General features: G+C 46.3%; 1 protein-coding gene across 3 annotated transcripts in view; it reads right to left on the bottom strand.

Annotated features, from left to right (window-relative positions):
- WSCD2 (WSC domain containing 2) overlaps positions 1-15,899 on the bottom strand; it is an 81,927-nt gene that overhangs the window by 38,087 nt on the left and 27,941 nt on the right. For all 3 annotated transcript variants that reach the window (XM_061602701.1, XM_061602702.1, XM_061602700.1), the window contains one exon: positions 2,382-2,496. In XM_061602701.1, coding sequence (XP_061458685.1) covers positions 2,382-2,496 — 115 coding nt within the window. The remainder of the gene's footprint in view (positions 1-2,381; positions 2,497-15,899) is intronic.

Raw genomic sequence — 15,899 nt, forward strand, 5'->3', positions numbered from 1 at the left:
ATGTCCCAATAGGTATCCATGCAAAATTGATGTCTATATGAAATTCTGATTTGGATTCAGGGTCCGAATCAGGTATGAACTGAATCAGGGCCCAATCCAAATGACTTAATTTGGGGGCAGGGGCTTGCACAACTTTAACAAGCATATAGCATTAAATCTATAATAATGCATATAATATGCAATAATTGTTTGTCATTTTAGTGCACCAGGGATAGTGCAGGGCGGAGGGGAACGGTTCACGTGAGACATGAGTTAGAAAAAAAATCTGTGTGGATATGCTTGACATCAGGATTCTCAGAAAGTTCCACCCCTCACCACATTTCTCCATCCCTGCTGCAGAGGAAGGAAGGAGTCTCCATTCGCCATCTAAGTCATAAGCCAATTCCCCCGCTGAGCTGAACTAAGACCATTTTTGAGACCTTGCACATGAACCAAAGTCACTTTAAAAGGCAGTGCAGTGCAGTGGTTAGTATGTCAAATGCCGGTTCAGATCTCCACTCTGTCACACAACGGATTTGGATGAGCCATGACCATTTACTATCTCTCAGCCTAACCTACCTCACTGGGTTGCTGTGAAGGTAAAAATGGATGGGGGTACTCGGGAGTGGGGAGAAACCATATATGTTAGCCCTGAACTCTTTGGAGGAAGAGTGGGTGAAAGGGCAACTTAAAAATAACCAATGATTATGAATTAGCATCTCAAATAGAACTGTATTGGGCCAAATGTCCCCTGGGCCAACATCCTGGCTCCAGCAGCTGCTCTGATTCTTTCTGCAAAGATGTCCTCTGAGAGAAGAAGCTTGCTGGCACTTAGCACAAAATGATTTACTCAAAGTTAGCAGGAGGAAGCATCACTTTTTAAGAGAAAAGATCTCCATGTGCCTTATAGATCACAGAGCGAGAGATAGAGGCATTGCTTAATGGCTAGGCAGGTTGGGGGAGCCTGCAGGATGTGTGTTCTACGGGTGAAGCGATGACTTAAAGCTCTCCAGAAGGTGGTAGAGATGGGAGGGGCTGGTTCAGAAAACCAGGGCAGGAGAATTTGGGTTGTATTCATTCAGTTAAACCCTACTCAGAGTAGACCCATTGAAGTGAATTAACCTAAGTTGGCCGTGTTTATTAACTTCAGTGGGTCTACTCTGAATAGGACTAGCATTGAATATGACCCTTTTTTAAAACCCAGAGTCCCCCATCCGAGCAATGCGACATCATCACTTACATCATTCTACAGCAGGGAAGAGGATCCAGTGCCCTTCTAGATGTTTGTCGGACTCTAACCCCCATCATCCCTGACCAGCAACCTCTGGATGGCCACAGGTTCCCCATCCCTGATCTAAGGGTAGGGGTGGGTGAGAAATTTGATTTGGTTCACATTTGAAGCCGAATCTATCAAATTCGCACTTTCTACAGCAACATGAGAACTGAAACCCAGCCGTCCTTTGAAATTCGCACTTATTCAAAGTTTGCAATACAGTTCGCCAACCAAACAATCTTTACAAAAATGCACGTGTAGAGGAAAGTGTGCATACAGATGAACATTTGAATGAAAATAACATACAAAAATGCATTATATGATGAGAAGTTGCTTGCAAAAGTGTGCACGCTAGTCAAAACTGCCCACAAAAATGTGTTTGTTAGGAGAAATTTGTACTAAAATGCTGGAGAATTTTCATGAGAAAAATTCAAATCACTACAGAAATGTGGAGAACTGAATTTAAGATTGGAAAAATGAGAAACCGAGAGAACCGAAAATGACCAAATTTTCCCTCCCTCCCTAAGGGTTCAGTTCATCTGTCACTGTCATCAGATCAATGTCGGCATTACCTGGGGCCTCTCCCAGGCCCTGAAGGATCTACTACCAGCTGTTGGACAACTGTTGCCCCAGATTACAGCAACTCCAGGCTTTGCTTAGTCCTTGCTGTCCTCCCTCTGCCCTCAGCCAGTCAATATCGTTGCCAATCAATCCATCACCTTTACTTTTATAAAATGAGATTTTTAGGGTAACTGGGCTGAGGCTCTCATCTAACAATGTTTCTGCAGCAGACCAAATTCTTTGCTGATACCCCAGGCTCGTCGGAAAGGGCCAGTGAGTCTCTCTGGAGAGCAGCTGCAAATTCCTCTCGGCAGACCGCCAGAGCCTCAATACATAATTCTGTCTTCTCGGTTCCAGTCTTGTTGAGAAGGCCATTTCCATTGCAAATGAGGCCTTGCTTTTCCCCCAAGTGAGAAAAATTGGATCTTTCAAAACTGCTGGTCTCGGAGAAGGTGAGGAAAGAAGAAAAACAAACAGGGGAAAGAGTCAAACCGCCAGAGCTGACAGGAGAGAAATACACTTGATGCCTCGGAATTAATAAAGTCCCCACATTTGTTTGCCACCCTACCGTTCAGCGCAGTTGTCCTGGCAACGGAACAATGTCATTTTTTTGTAGTCGAAGAAGGACACTCCACGGAGGGCTCTCCGGTGGGTGTTGTCTATGTAGCAGCCGATGTATTTTGCTGTGGAAGAGAGACACACATTAAAATAAACTTTTTAAAAAAGGGTTTCTAATGTCACAGGTCCATGTTCAGGGACAAACATGCAAAACCATTCTTTGTACATTACATTTTTATTCAAGCATATCCAAGGAAATCAGGGCAGCGCCGCATTTCTTCATACCCCCTCACACAAACACATCTTATCTTCACAGCAACCTTGTAAGGCAGATAAGCTGAATGACTGTGACATTCATGGGAAAATTGAAATGGGGATTTGAACTCAAAGTTCCACGGTTTCTACCTGGTCTTCTAACTACTCTGCCACCCCAGCCATGTCCTTCAAGACAATGATGAAGCAGCGTGTGATCTTGGAGGGGGGCACATGCAAAAATCTCTTTTGGTACCTACATTGGTCTTGCCTTGCTATAAAGTACCCCTAAACCTCTGGTGGTTTATTCTCTGTGCCTCTGGGCAAGGCCAGATTAAGGTGTTTGTGGGCTCTGGTGCAGTGCCCCATATAGGAAGGCCCCTTCCTCCAAAAAAGGAAGCATGAAATAAGGTACTGGAAGCTTTCATGGACTAAAAATGCTCTGAGCATCCACAGGTTCACAACGCTCAGCAAAACAGAAACAAAAAACATTTTGCCAACCTTAACAAAAATAAAGTATTCTGAGCATGCAGTGTTTCATATTTTAAACTCATCACATTTTAAACTGATTTGGATCAGCCATAACTCTCAGCCTAACCTACCTCACATGGTTGTTGTGACAATATTGAAGGAGGCATAAAATGGCTGCAAAAGGGGACTCAGTGCTTGTTTTGTAGGCATCAAATCCTTGAGTCAGAGTGCTGTATCTTCATACTATAAAAGTCCATATTTTTCTGAGTACACCACCCCTGCAAATTAGTACAGCTTCAGGGCTTCAGCCAATTTTAATCTAGCCTGATTATTCCACGCTTTACTGGTGCATGCTCAACTTGTGTTCAATTGCACATGAGATTGATTCCTAAGACAATTCCTGATCCTCCTTATCTGAAGCCACTAGAAGTGGGTGTGGGGGCTGTAGAAAGCAGAATGATATACTTTACTTTTATTTTATTTATACTTCCTACTATTTTCATTTTAGGAGTCCACATTTTTTAGGGTTGCCATATTCCAGTTCCACAAATCCAGGCAGGCTAATTTGCATATTATGCAAATTATTTACATATTATCTGCATATTATGCAAATTATTTGCATATTAATATTTGGATTGTCCAGTTGTTTTGTTTTTGTGCCTAGGAATTACCACCAAAAACTGGGGAAAGATGTGAGAAATCTTTTTTTTTAAAGCAACATTTTCAGCCTTAAATGCCTAGTTTCCAACACTATGGAGTATTTATTTATTGATTAAGAGGATTTATATCCTGCCCTTCTGCTATTAAAAACAGAGCTCAGCACAGCTTACAAATATAATAAAAACAATAAAAATACACAATCAATATAAAAATATAATAAAAACACAAAATAGCAACAAACAAGTCAGGGCAGCAGTATGGTTAACCTTTGCTGGTCATTGACAGAAATAAACTTATTTACATTTTTAGTATGGTTAACCATTACATATATATATACGATATATTTCAGAGATGTGGTGGGTGGAGAAAAACAAGAAGCCAAAATGTTAGGAAAAGGAGTCTTTCACACCACATGCTCAGTTCTAAATACTGTTGCAGCACGTTTTACAAGTTCCTCCAGTATTCCACTGGTGCAGGCACTCAGACATTCAACGTATCTGTATGTTTCTTAGGTTTTATAAAAGCAGAGCTTTGCTTAACTCAAAATTTCTTCTCCCTTTGATCAACCACATCTACACAGGTTCCACCTCCATACTCAAAATGAAACTGGGCCTGGAAGTGTGCATCAACCCCACACATACCTTGCTATTTAGATTACCAATGCCAGGATGTCTGTCTTATCGACTACTCTCCTGCTTCCCCCCCCCCCCCGGGCATCATGAAAGACCCAGTCCTGGGCTCAGAAAGAAAATAAATATCTGGTCCTCTTCAAAGTACTGATAAGCCTCTTGTTTTAATTGAAATAATAATTATAAATTCTTGCTCTTATCACTAATGGGAGTTAATTACCTTGCATATGCTGCTGTTGCTTCTATGGCTGTAACGGAGTGAGGTTAAAGATAAGTGAAATGCAAATAGGAAAAAAACAACACAAAAGGCAGCACACTTTCCTAAATGTAATACCATACCAACCACAACAAGATTCCTATGAGTAAGGCAGAAAACTCAGCATTCCACAACCAGTCAGAATTCATAACCAAAAACCCAAACTAAAAAAATCCTAGCAGCCAGTCAGCCAAGGTCACAGAAATCCCCATGCAGCACAACCTGACCTGGGGACTGCAGTTAATGCAGAATGCTGCAGTACAATTGCTGACATGAGTGCGATCCTATCAGCACATAATACCTCTGCTCTGAAATCTGCATTGGTTGCTGATTTGCTACCAGGCCAAGTTCAAGCTGTGCTTTCCATGTTATGGGTGCCACATAGTAAAGTACTTGTTCTGCTCTTGTAAGAAATCAGTCCTGCAAAGTGGCAGCACCTACGCTTTTGAACTCCTTGCCTATTGACATTAGGCAGATGCCTCTTTTCAGCACCTGCTAAAATCAGTTTTCTTGAGGCAAGCCTCTCCAGGCATGTGGAAGCTATTGTGTTTTTAAATCTGTTTTTAACTCATTGTTGGTTTTATTATTTTGAATATTTTTAAGTAATAATAATAATAATAAAATAAAATTTTATTTGTTAGTTGCCTATCTGTCCGAATTAACGGACACTCTAGGCGACTTACAGCAACAGATTAAAATACACTATACAAACAAAACAAAACACAATCATCAATTGGTCTAAAACATCAGTTAATACATCATAAACTACTCCATCCCAAGGATCCCGTAGGTTTTTCAAAAGGCTCTGGGTATTTTTCCGGCTGAGAAGACTGGCGCTCCTGTCGAGGCCCTGATTGAACTGTGGAACACGGAAATGACCCGGGCCGTTGACACGATCGCTCCTGCGCGCCCCCTCCTATGTAGAGCTCATACAGCTCCATGGTATACCCCAGAGCTGAGAGTGATGAAACAAGAGAGGAGGCAGCTTGAGTGCAGATGGAGACGAACTCCTGGCGAATACAATCTTACACTGGTGAGGGCCTGTACTAAGCGGTACTCAGAAGCGGTGAGAGCAGCAAAGAAGCAATATTTTGCTGCTACTATCAAGTCATCTCTCTGCCGCCCAGCAGAGCTTTTTAAAGTTGTCCGAGGGCTATTACATTCTGGCCCTCGGGACATTATAGAGTCATCGGAAGCTCGCTGTAATGAGTTTGCCAGGCACTTTCAGGACAAGATTTTATGTATCCGCCAGGACTTAGACTCCAATATTATAGCAGCTGAACCTAATGAGGTATCCAGAACACAGTCTTGTACTCATTTATTGGATGAGTTTCAATTGGTGCAGCTTGAGGAAGTCGACAAGATGCTTGGACTTGTGCGTGCGACCACTTCTGCTCTGGATCCTTGCCCCTCTTGGCTGGTAAAAGCTAGCAGGGATGGAACAGCCGGCTGGGCCAGGAAAGTGATAAATGCCTCTTTACGAGAGGGAGTGGTCCCCAGCTGCCTGAAAGAGGCGGCTGTTAGACCACTTCTAAAGAAGTCTTCCTTGGACCCAGAAAACCTAAATAACTATAGGCCGGTAGCGAATGTTCCATTCCTGGGCAAGGTCTTAGAGCGGATGGTTGCTAACCAGCTCCAGACACTCTTGGATGAAACCGATTATCTAGATCCATTTCAATCCGGTTTCAGGCCCGGTTTTGGTACTAAGACAGCCTTGGTCGCCCTGTATGATGACATGTGTCGGGAGAGGGATGGGGGGAGTGTAACCCTGTTGATTCTCCTTGATCTCTCAGCTGCTTTTGATACCATCGACCATGGTATCCTTCTGGAGCAACTTATCGAGTTGGGAGTGGGAGGTACTGCTTGGCAGTGGCTCCGCTCCTACTTGGTAGGTCGACTCCAGAAGGTAGTGCTTGGGGAGCATTGCTCGATACCCTGGGTTCTCCAGTATGGGGTCCCGCAGGGGTCAGTTCTGTCCCCCATGCTCTTTAATATCTATATGAAGCCACTGGGGGCGGTCATCAAGAGTTTTGGAGTGCGTAGTCATCAGTATGCTGATGACACGCAGCTCTACTTCTCCTTTTCATCTTTTTCAGGTGAGGCTGTCAATGTACTGAACCGTTGCCTGGCTGCAATAATGGACTGGATGAGAGCTAATAAATTGAAGCTCAATCCAGACAAGACTGAGATGCTGTTAGTGAGTGGTTTCTCTGATCAGATGGTGGATATTCACCCTGTTCTGGACGGGGTTACACTCCCCCTGAAGGAGCAGGTTCGTAGTCTGGGAGTTCTTCTAGATCCTTCATTGTCACTTGAGGCCCAGGTAGCCTCGGTGGCACGAAGTGCGTTCTACCAACTTCGGTTGGTAGCTCAGCTACGTCCCTATCTGGGCAGCGATGACCTTGCTCTGGTAACCTCAAGATTGGACTACTGCAATGCGCTTTACGTGGGGCTACCTTTGAAGACGGTTCGGAAACTGCAGCTCGTGCAAAACGCTGCGGCCCAATTGTTGACTAGGACCAAACAATCCGAACATATAACACCTGTTCTGGCCCGTTTGCACTGGCTGCCTATATGTTTCCGGGCCAGATTCAAAGTGTTGGTTTTGACCTATAAAGCCTTACACAGCGCGGGCCCGCAATACCTGATGGAACGCCTCTCCCGATATGAAACTACCCATACACTGCATGCAACATTGAAGGCCCTCCTCCAGGTACCGACTCATAAAGAGGCCCGGAGGATGACGACAAGACCTAGGGCCTTCTCAGTGGTGGCCCCCGAACTATGGAATAGTCTTACTGACGAGGTGTGCCTGGCGCCAACTTTGCTTTCTTTTCGGCGCCAGGTTAAAACGTACCTCTTTTCCCAGGCATTTTAATATTTTAATATTTTAATATTCTTAGTATATTTATTACATCTTAGTATACTAGAACAATTATGTAATATGTTTTCAGTCTTTGGAATTTTGTTATGTGTGTGGTATTGATATGTGATTTTATTATATTGTATTTTAAATTTATGCTGTTCACCGCCCAGAGAGCCGTTGGCTGTGGGCGGTATAGAAATTGAATAAAATTAATAATAATAATAATAATAAATAATCCCCCAATGCCACCCGTTGGTACCTGCCTGAGAGATAGGAATGGAACCACAGTAGAACAGTGCCCCCTATTCCCAATCCCTCTAGGCGATTTAACAAGATACCGTGGTCAACGGTATCGAAAGCCGCTGAGAGATCGAGGAGGACGAGGAAGGTATATTCACCCCTATCCAACGCCCTCCTCATATCATCCACCAGGGCGACCAAGGCTGTTTCAGTTCCATGTCCCGTCCTGAAGCCCGATTGGAATGGATCTAAATAATCTGCTTCATCCAAGTGTGTCTGTAACTGTTTGGCCACCACTCGCTCTATCACCTTGCCCAAGAATGGTAGATTAGAGACAGGGTGGAAGTTATTCAACTCTTGGGGATCCAAGGAGGACTTTTTCAAGATGGGCTTTATCTCTGCCTCCTTGAAGGCTGATGGCATTGCGCCCTCTTCCAAGGATGCATTTACCACTGCCTTGATCCCCTCGCTCAGTCTCTCTTTGCAGCTCATAATGAGCCACGAAGGGCAAGGATCAAGCAGACAGGTGGTTGGCTTCACAGTACAGAGCACCTTGTCCACTTCCTCAGTGAGGAGAGGCTGAAACTGATCCCATTGGACCGGAATGCAACTGGCTGACTCTGGCCCACTACCTGTATCCACGGCATACGGAATCGTGCTCTTCAGGCGCTCGATTTTATCGGCAAAGTGTTTAGCAAATGTGTCACAAGAGACTTTGAAATGCTCCATGGGTTCCTGAGCAACTGGACCGACCAGGCTTCGGACCACTTGGAACAACCTCCTGGGACAACACTCTGCTGACGCAATAGAGGCAGCAAAGAATTCCCTCTTTGCTGCCACCTGGTAGGCCACAATTGCTGCTCTAACCAGTGTCCGATCGTCTTCAGTGCGAGATTTCCGCCACCGGCGCTCTAGTTGTCTCACCTCCTGTCTCAGACCCTGCAACCATGGTGTATACCAGGGTGCGATCTGAGTCCTATTCAGGGGGAGAGGACGTTTCGGAGCCACCCGGTCTACCGCCCTAGTGATCTCCCTATTCCACTCCATCACCAGGGTTTCGATCGGGCGTCCTTCAGTCAGCTTCAAATTCCCCAGCACATTTAGGAATCCCTTAGATTCCATCAGGCGTCTGGGGCAGACCATCTTAATAGGTCCTTGTCCCCTGCGGAGGGTGTGCGGCATTGAGAGGTCTATATTCACCAGATAGTGATCTGACCATGACACGGGGTTAGAACAAACAGCCCCCATTTTCAGAGCACTTCCCTCCCCTCCCGAGACAAACACAAGGTCAATTGCATGACCGGCTACATGGGTGGGCCCTGTATTACTAAGGTGCAGTTCCCAAGAAGTCATGGTTTCAAGGAAATCCCGAGGGGCTCCCATGAGAGCGGCCTCAGCGTGTACGTTGAAATCCCCCAAAACCAATAGGTTGGGGGAGAGCAACCGCACGTCCGAGACCACCTCGAGCACCTCGGTCAGGGAGTCTACTGTGCAGCGGGGTGGGCGATACACAAGTAGAAACCCTAAACTGCCCTTCGGGCCCAACCTCCAGTACATGCAATCAACAAACTTGGTCTCATGGAGGGGGGGTCTGGTGAAAACCAAGGACTCCCGATAGATAACTGCCACACCCCCTCCCCGCCTACCAATCCTCGGCTGCTGTGCGTACCGGAAACTGGCCGGACACATGGCCTCAAGTATAGGAGCTGAGGCTTCATCCAGCCAGGTCTCCATAATACACACCAAGTCTGCGTTCTCATCTAGGATCATATCATGGATGAGAGATGTCTTCTGCACCACAGACCTGGCGTTACACAATAGCAGTCGAAGATTGGATGGAATCCTGCATCTCCCAGTTATCTTCTGGTTGTGGACAGGCCCGGAACAAGGAATGGATATAACGCATCTATCCCTTGTTCCCCTAAGTTGGCGTGGCCTGCCACATGCGCCATTCCAGAATCTGCCGCCTAGCCTTGGAATCTCGTGGCTCCCCCCTCCTCCCACAACACCCCCCTCCGGTCTGCACATGCCTTCCTCCCTGTCTGCTGATCAGGCAGGCCCCCCACCCCCAATAAGTAGATATAGATTGATCCTAATCCACAAGTGGAGTTGGCACGCCTGCAGCCTACAGCCGAGGCCTCTGCCCTCTTGCCTCTCGTCGCTCCTGAATCTCCCCCACAACTCTTCCCATCCTGCACAGCTGCTCTCTTCACTCCCCACTGCCTATCCAACACGTCCAATAACTCCGTTTTCTAATTGACACCAAGTGGCCAAAGCGCCTCATCGTCTGCTCCCCTCCATGGTCCTGCTTTCTGTCTTACTCCACCGCTACTGCTGAAGGTGGGCGCACCGCGCCGCACCACTGATGTCACGGCCTCTCCCTTCTCCGCTATGGGTGAAGACACTGAAGATGAAGCGGGCAGTGAAGACGCGATCGAGCCATAACTCAAATCCTCCGCACCCCAGCAAAACAGAGGCGTCCCAGGGAGTCCAGTGGCGGCAGAAGCACAAGCCGCAGCAACGGTGATGGAAAGGCACAGACAGTATCTGTCCTTAATGCTTTTGCCAATAATTTTATTGTTTTAATTCTTTCTGTAAACCACTTTGAGATTTTTTACAGTAAAGCGGTATATAAATGTTGTAAATAAAAATACATAAATAAATGCTGGAGTCACTGTGGCCCTTGAGTCTCTTCCCACTTTTAGGAACCAAGGAATCTGCCTTATACTGATTCAGGCCATTTCGTACCATGATTTCTTAAATGCAACACCATACCAACCACAACAAGATTCCTATGAGTAAGGCAGAAAACTAAGCACCTCACAACCAGTCAGGATTCCTAACCAAAAACCAAAAATATGATAAATGAAGAAATATTTATATAAGCATGACTATCAAATATATTTATTATTTACACAAACTGTAAAGGTATTTATAGTGCAGTCCTAGGTTTATTTATTCAGAAGCAAGTCCCAGTGTATTCAGTGGGGCTTACTCAAACAGCGACAGAAATGCAACCTCAAGTGATAAGCAACTTCATTCACACAACCGAAAATTCTGAATCATGCCACTTTACGCTGTTTTGCAACTGTTTATACTTGTTTTTATGGTTATTGGATTTTAAATGGCTTTATTTCTTGTTGTGAGCTGCCTTGGTTTCCAACCCTACCTCACAGGGTTGTTGGAAAGACTACACACACACACACACTGCAGATGTATAAATACATACAGCCCATATAATAGTTTATTGTCAAACCAGCTGGTCATTGCAGAAAAATCAGTATTAGTTTTAAAAGAATCAGTAATAGTTTCCTACAGAATAAAAACTGTAATACCTAAGTAAGCCCTGCCTACTTGCTTTAAAATAGGACTGTGGGGCGGGGGACAGAAAGAGAACACAAACACAATTCTTTTTTACATTCACTCTAAAGTCCCATTGATTTTCAGCACATTCATAACCATGTCTACTCAAAAGTAAATCCTATTGAATTCAATGGGATTTACTCTGGACATATAGGATTAGCAATGCTTTTACCCCCACAAAAGTAAGTATTGGGAAGGTTTTCAAAACACTGCCCAGGATCTGACTCCTACACACAAGAGGGGAAAAAACTGAAATGTATATACTTACCCAATTTATGAGATTTTCAGATAAACGGGGGGGCACCATTTTCTGGCCTTGCAATTAGGTTTACTAGACACTGCCACAGGTCAACCAAACGCTTCACTGATTGGCTGCAATCCTGAATGGGCGGGGTTAAAGCTACGAAGTGCTATACAGTAGTTTAAAAAAGATTTAACGGGGGGCTGATGTTTTTATGTATATCTCGAGAACCGGACACCTAGAAACTTAATTTTTTTTAAATTAAAGCTGAGAATCTGGGCCAGCTAAGGGGCTAAACAGGTGCCGGGTGGCATGCAAAGAATCCAGGTAAAACCCGGCTAACCGGGCAATATGGCAACCCTACTCTGGGTGACACCCCCCTCTCATGGTGTCACCCTGGTGCGGTCCGCACTCCCCGCACCCGGCTAGTGACGCCGCTGTGTCTGCACATTTTGCTTTTTCATTTTCCTTCTAGTTGGGTTAGAGGCTTACTTTAAAAAAAGAGGAAGAGGAAGAAAGCCCAGGTCTGGGTCCCCTTCCAGGCAGGGCCCCTAGTGCACCATTTGCACCATTATAAATACGGCCATGCCTCTGGGACAAACCTGCTGGAGGAGAGCCGTTCTGGGAGGCACTCTGCTGCTCTTTAGCGCCACCACCACAGATGGCCAGGGAGCAGAATTACAGCTAATAGCTCAGAGTGGGGGGGGATCAGACAACTAAACGGGCCAGTAGGGCCTATGCTGCTGCTGACGATAACCCAGATCCTTACTCTGAATAAATCAGATATGCACTGAGCTCTCAGATTAGCCACCTGCTTCTTGGCTGCTGTCTTCTTTTAGCACAACTGCATGCCCTGGTTCAGGCCCAGGTGCAATCTATTTATTTTATTTATTTATTTTATTCGATTTTTATACCGCCCAAAGCCAGAGGCTCTCTGGGCAGTGAACAGCATAGAGTAAATACAATAAAATAAATACAATAAAATAACAATAGGACAATAAAAACATACATTTTCAGCATTTAACAGCCTGGTATATATTAACAGCAATAAAATATATTAAAATGCCTGGGAAAATAAAAAGGTTTTAACCTGGCGCCAAAAGGATAGAAGTGTAGGCGCCAGGCGCACCTCATCAGGAAGACTATTCCATAGTTCGGGGGCCACCACTGAAAAGGCCCTAGATCTCGTTACAACCCTCCGAGCCTCTCTGTGAGTCGGAACTCGGAGGAGGGCCTTTGATGTTGAACGTAGTGAACGAGTAGGTTCATACTGGGAGAGGCGTTCCGCTAGGTATTGTGGTCCCGCACCGTGTAAGGCTTTATAAGTCAAAACCAGCACTTTGAATTTGGCCCGGAAACAGATAGGTAGCCAGTGTAAACGTGCCAGAACAGGTGTTACATGTGCGGACTGTCTGGTCCTCGTCAACAGTCTGGCTGCTGCATTTTGCACTAGCTGTAGTTTCCGGACTGTTTTCAAAGGCAGCCCCACGTAGAGCGCATTGCAGCAATCCAATCTAGAGGTTACCAGAGCATGCACAACTGAGGCGAGGTCGCCGCTGTCCAGATAGGGACGTAGCTGGGCTACCAACCGAAGGTGGTAGAACGCATTCCGTGCCACCGAGGCTACCTGAGCCTCAAGAGACAGGGATGGATCGAAAAGAACCCCCAAGCTACGAACCTGTTCCTTCAAGGGGAGTGTAACCCCATCCAGAACAGGGTGAACATCCACCATCTGGGCCGAGAAGGCACTCACCAACAGTGTCTCAGTCTTGTCAGGACTGAGCCTCAGTTTATTAGCTCTCATCCAGTCCATTATCGCGGCCAGGCAACGGTTCAGCACATTAACAGCCTCACCTGAGGAAGATGACAAGGAGAAATAGAGTTGCGTGTCATCAGCATACTGGTGACAACGCACTCCAAAACTCCTGATGACCGCACCCAGCGGCTTCATGTAGATGTTAAAAAGCATGGGGGACAGAACCGATCCCTGCGGGACTCCACAATGGAGAGTCCAGGGTATCGAACAATGCTCCCCAAGCCCTACCCTCTGGAGGCGGTCCACCAAGTAGGAGCGGAGCCACTGCCAAGCAGTACCTCCAACTCCCAATTCCGTGAGTCTCCCCAGAAGGATACCATGGTCGATGGTATCAAAAGCCGCTGAGAGATCTACCGGCGGAACCTGGTCCTAAAATAACAAGGCTTCCGTCTCCCAGGAAATAAAGCAGCATGGTGAAGCTGCATCCCAAGGAGAAAGGGTGTGACCCAGTGGCAGCACATCTGCTTTCCTTGCAGAATGTCCCAGGCTGTGTCCCCAACATCTCCAGGTAGGCCTGGGAATGACCCCTGCCCTGTTTGAAAACTTGGAGAGCCACTGCCAGTCAGTGTAGACATTACTGACTCAGTACAAGGTGACTTCCTACACTCCTAGCTTTGCTGAGCCACCTCTGAGCATTACAGGACAGAGTTTAACCTTGGTCACTTTATCCATTTCGCTCAGTGTTACACGGCGGCTGTCAGCTGCACCTGTGCTGGGTGCCTGACTGCAGGGGCAACATTAAGCTGCCATGTTCGCTACCCAGAGAAGTCACTGGGAAGGCTGCACTAAATGGATTATGGAGAAAAACATGGTCCATAGCACAACTGTGCCAGTGCCTGGAGACAGATCAGGCATTTACAAGTGCTGCCATGTCCCAGATTTCTGCACTTTTCTTTTTTAAAAAAGGAAGCCTTGTAAGGCCTTCAGAAAGAACTTCTCCATTGTTGTGTACCCACCAGCAGACATCTGTCATAATAGGATGCCTTCCTCCCTTTTGGCAGGGGGGATGCAGCAAGTAATCCTTTTGAATGATAAGCACAGCGACTGCGACACTTCCTAATGCTTGAAACAGCGTCACTTTTTCTCTTCCCCAGGGAATGCTCTGGGCCAACCCAAAAATCAAATGGTGGCCTTGGTGAGGAGCGTTGTTGACAGACCCAGCATCCGGGATCCTAAGAACATCAGAAGAGCCTGCTGGATCAGGCCTGTGGCACATCAAGTCCAGCACTGGCCAGCCAGATGGTGACGGAAAGCCATCGAGCAGGACCTCAGCACAGCAGCACTCTCTCCACTTGTGATCCCCAGCAACCGGCATTCAGAGGCATTTACTGCCTCCAGTGCTGGAGATGGAACACAGCCATCATGGCTGGTAGCCACTGACAACTTCCTCCTCCATGAATTTGTCTAATCCTCTTAAATCCATCCAACTTGGTGGCCATCTCTACCAAACTCCACAGCTGGACTATGAGCTCCTTCTTTGGTTTCTCCTGATTTTTCCAGCATTCAGCTTCATCTCAGGACCCTGCTGAGTTCTTGTATGAGGAGAGAGGGAGGGAAACTGTCTGGCAGCTGCTGATGGCTCCAGCTTCCAAGAGATCCGCCCACTGCCACAAAATCCTAACTGCAGCCACCTGGACCCTGGATGGCTGTGGTTGGTGTCTGCCATTTTTATTCTCCCACAATACCTCTGGAGCCCTAACATAGGGTTGATCCTGAGCAATGGTCTGTCAGGTCCCTGGACAGCAAAGACAAGCTAGATTGGCTTTTTTCTGCTGCTGTGCCCACCTGCTCCTGTCAAGGCAAAAGAGGGAGGGAGGGAGGGAGGGAGGGAGGGAGAGGTGCCCACTTTACCAGGGGAAAGAATAATATAAAAGATCACAATCAGTACAGGCTTCCTATATAAAATCATTTATCATCGATTTCTGGCATACAATGGCAGCAGCACAGAAACTAGCCACTCTTGCTGTAACCTGTGGATTCATGTCTGCCAATAAATGCGTTAGGTAAAACTCATCGGATTTATCCGGAATGCATTGTAAAATTGTGGTGATAAAAGAATAATGAAGATCCCTATGAAAAGTACAATACAATCAACCGTGGCCCACAGTTTCCACTTCTCCCATTCCATTCTCCCATTCATGGCGGGGGGCCCTGTGACGCCCTTCCCTGGCTCTCCCTGTCAGGTTCCTACCTGCTCGTGGTTACTGCCTGTCACTAGGCACCACCAGGGACTCCACCAGTCCGGACCGCTCTCTCTTATGGTTTACCTATCCGCTCTAGCACAGATCTCAACAGATCCCCCTGCTAGGCAACCACCAGTAACGTCCCAATACTAGTATTCCCAGAGACTCTGAATACTGGTATTGTTATTCTCTTCACCGCTGCCACCATTTGTTACAGTTCCCCTTCAGCCTTGGTCATTACCTTACCCTCCCTTCTGGTCTGTGAAACCCCAGCCAAGGATCAGGCCTTTGGTAAACCAAATTAAGTATTTATTAAAGATAACAAAGCTAACAAGATTAACAAGATTTCTTCTTAAGGCACATAAGCATATGGTTTTACTCAATACTAATCCGAACTCCACCCCCCTCCTTCTCCACTCTCTCCTGGCAAACAACTCTCTAAACCCCACCACAGCAACCCACTCACTTTCATCACCTCCACCCCCCAGATTCCACTCTCCCTCTTCCTTTTATACGTTCAGCCATTTTAAACACTCAGCCAATCATCTCGC

This window comes from Rhineura floridana, chromosome 19, assembly GCF_030035675.1.
Source record: "Rhineura floridana isolate rRhiFlo1 chromosome 19, rRhiFlo1.hap2, whole genome shotgun sequence".
In the NCBI taxonomy this organism is placed as follows: Eukaryota; Metazoa; Chordata; class Lepidosauria; order Squamata; family Rhineuridae; genus Rhineura; species Rhineura floridana.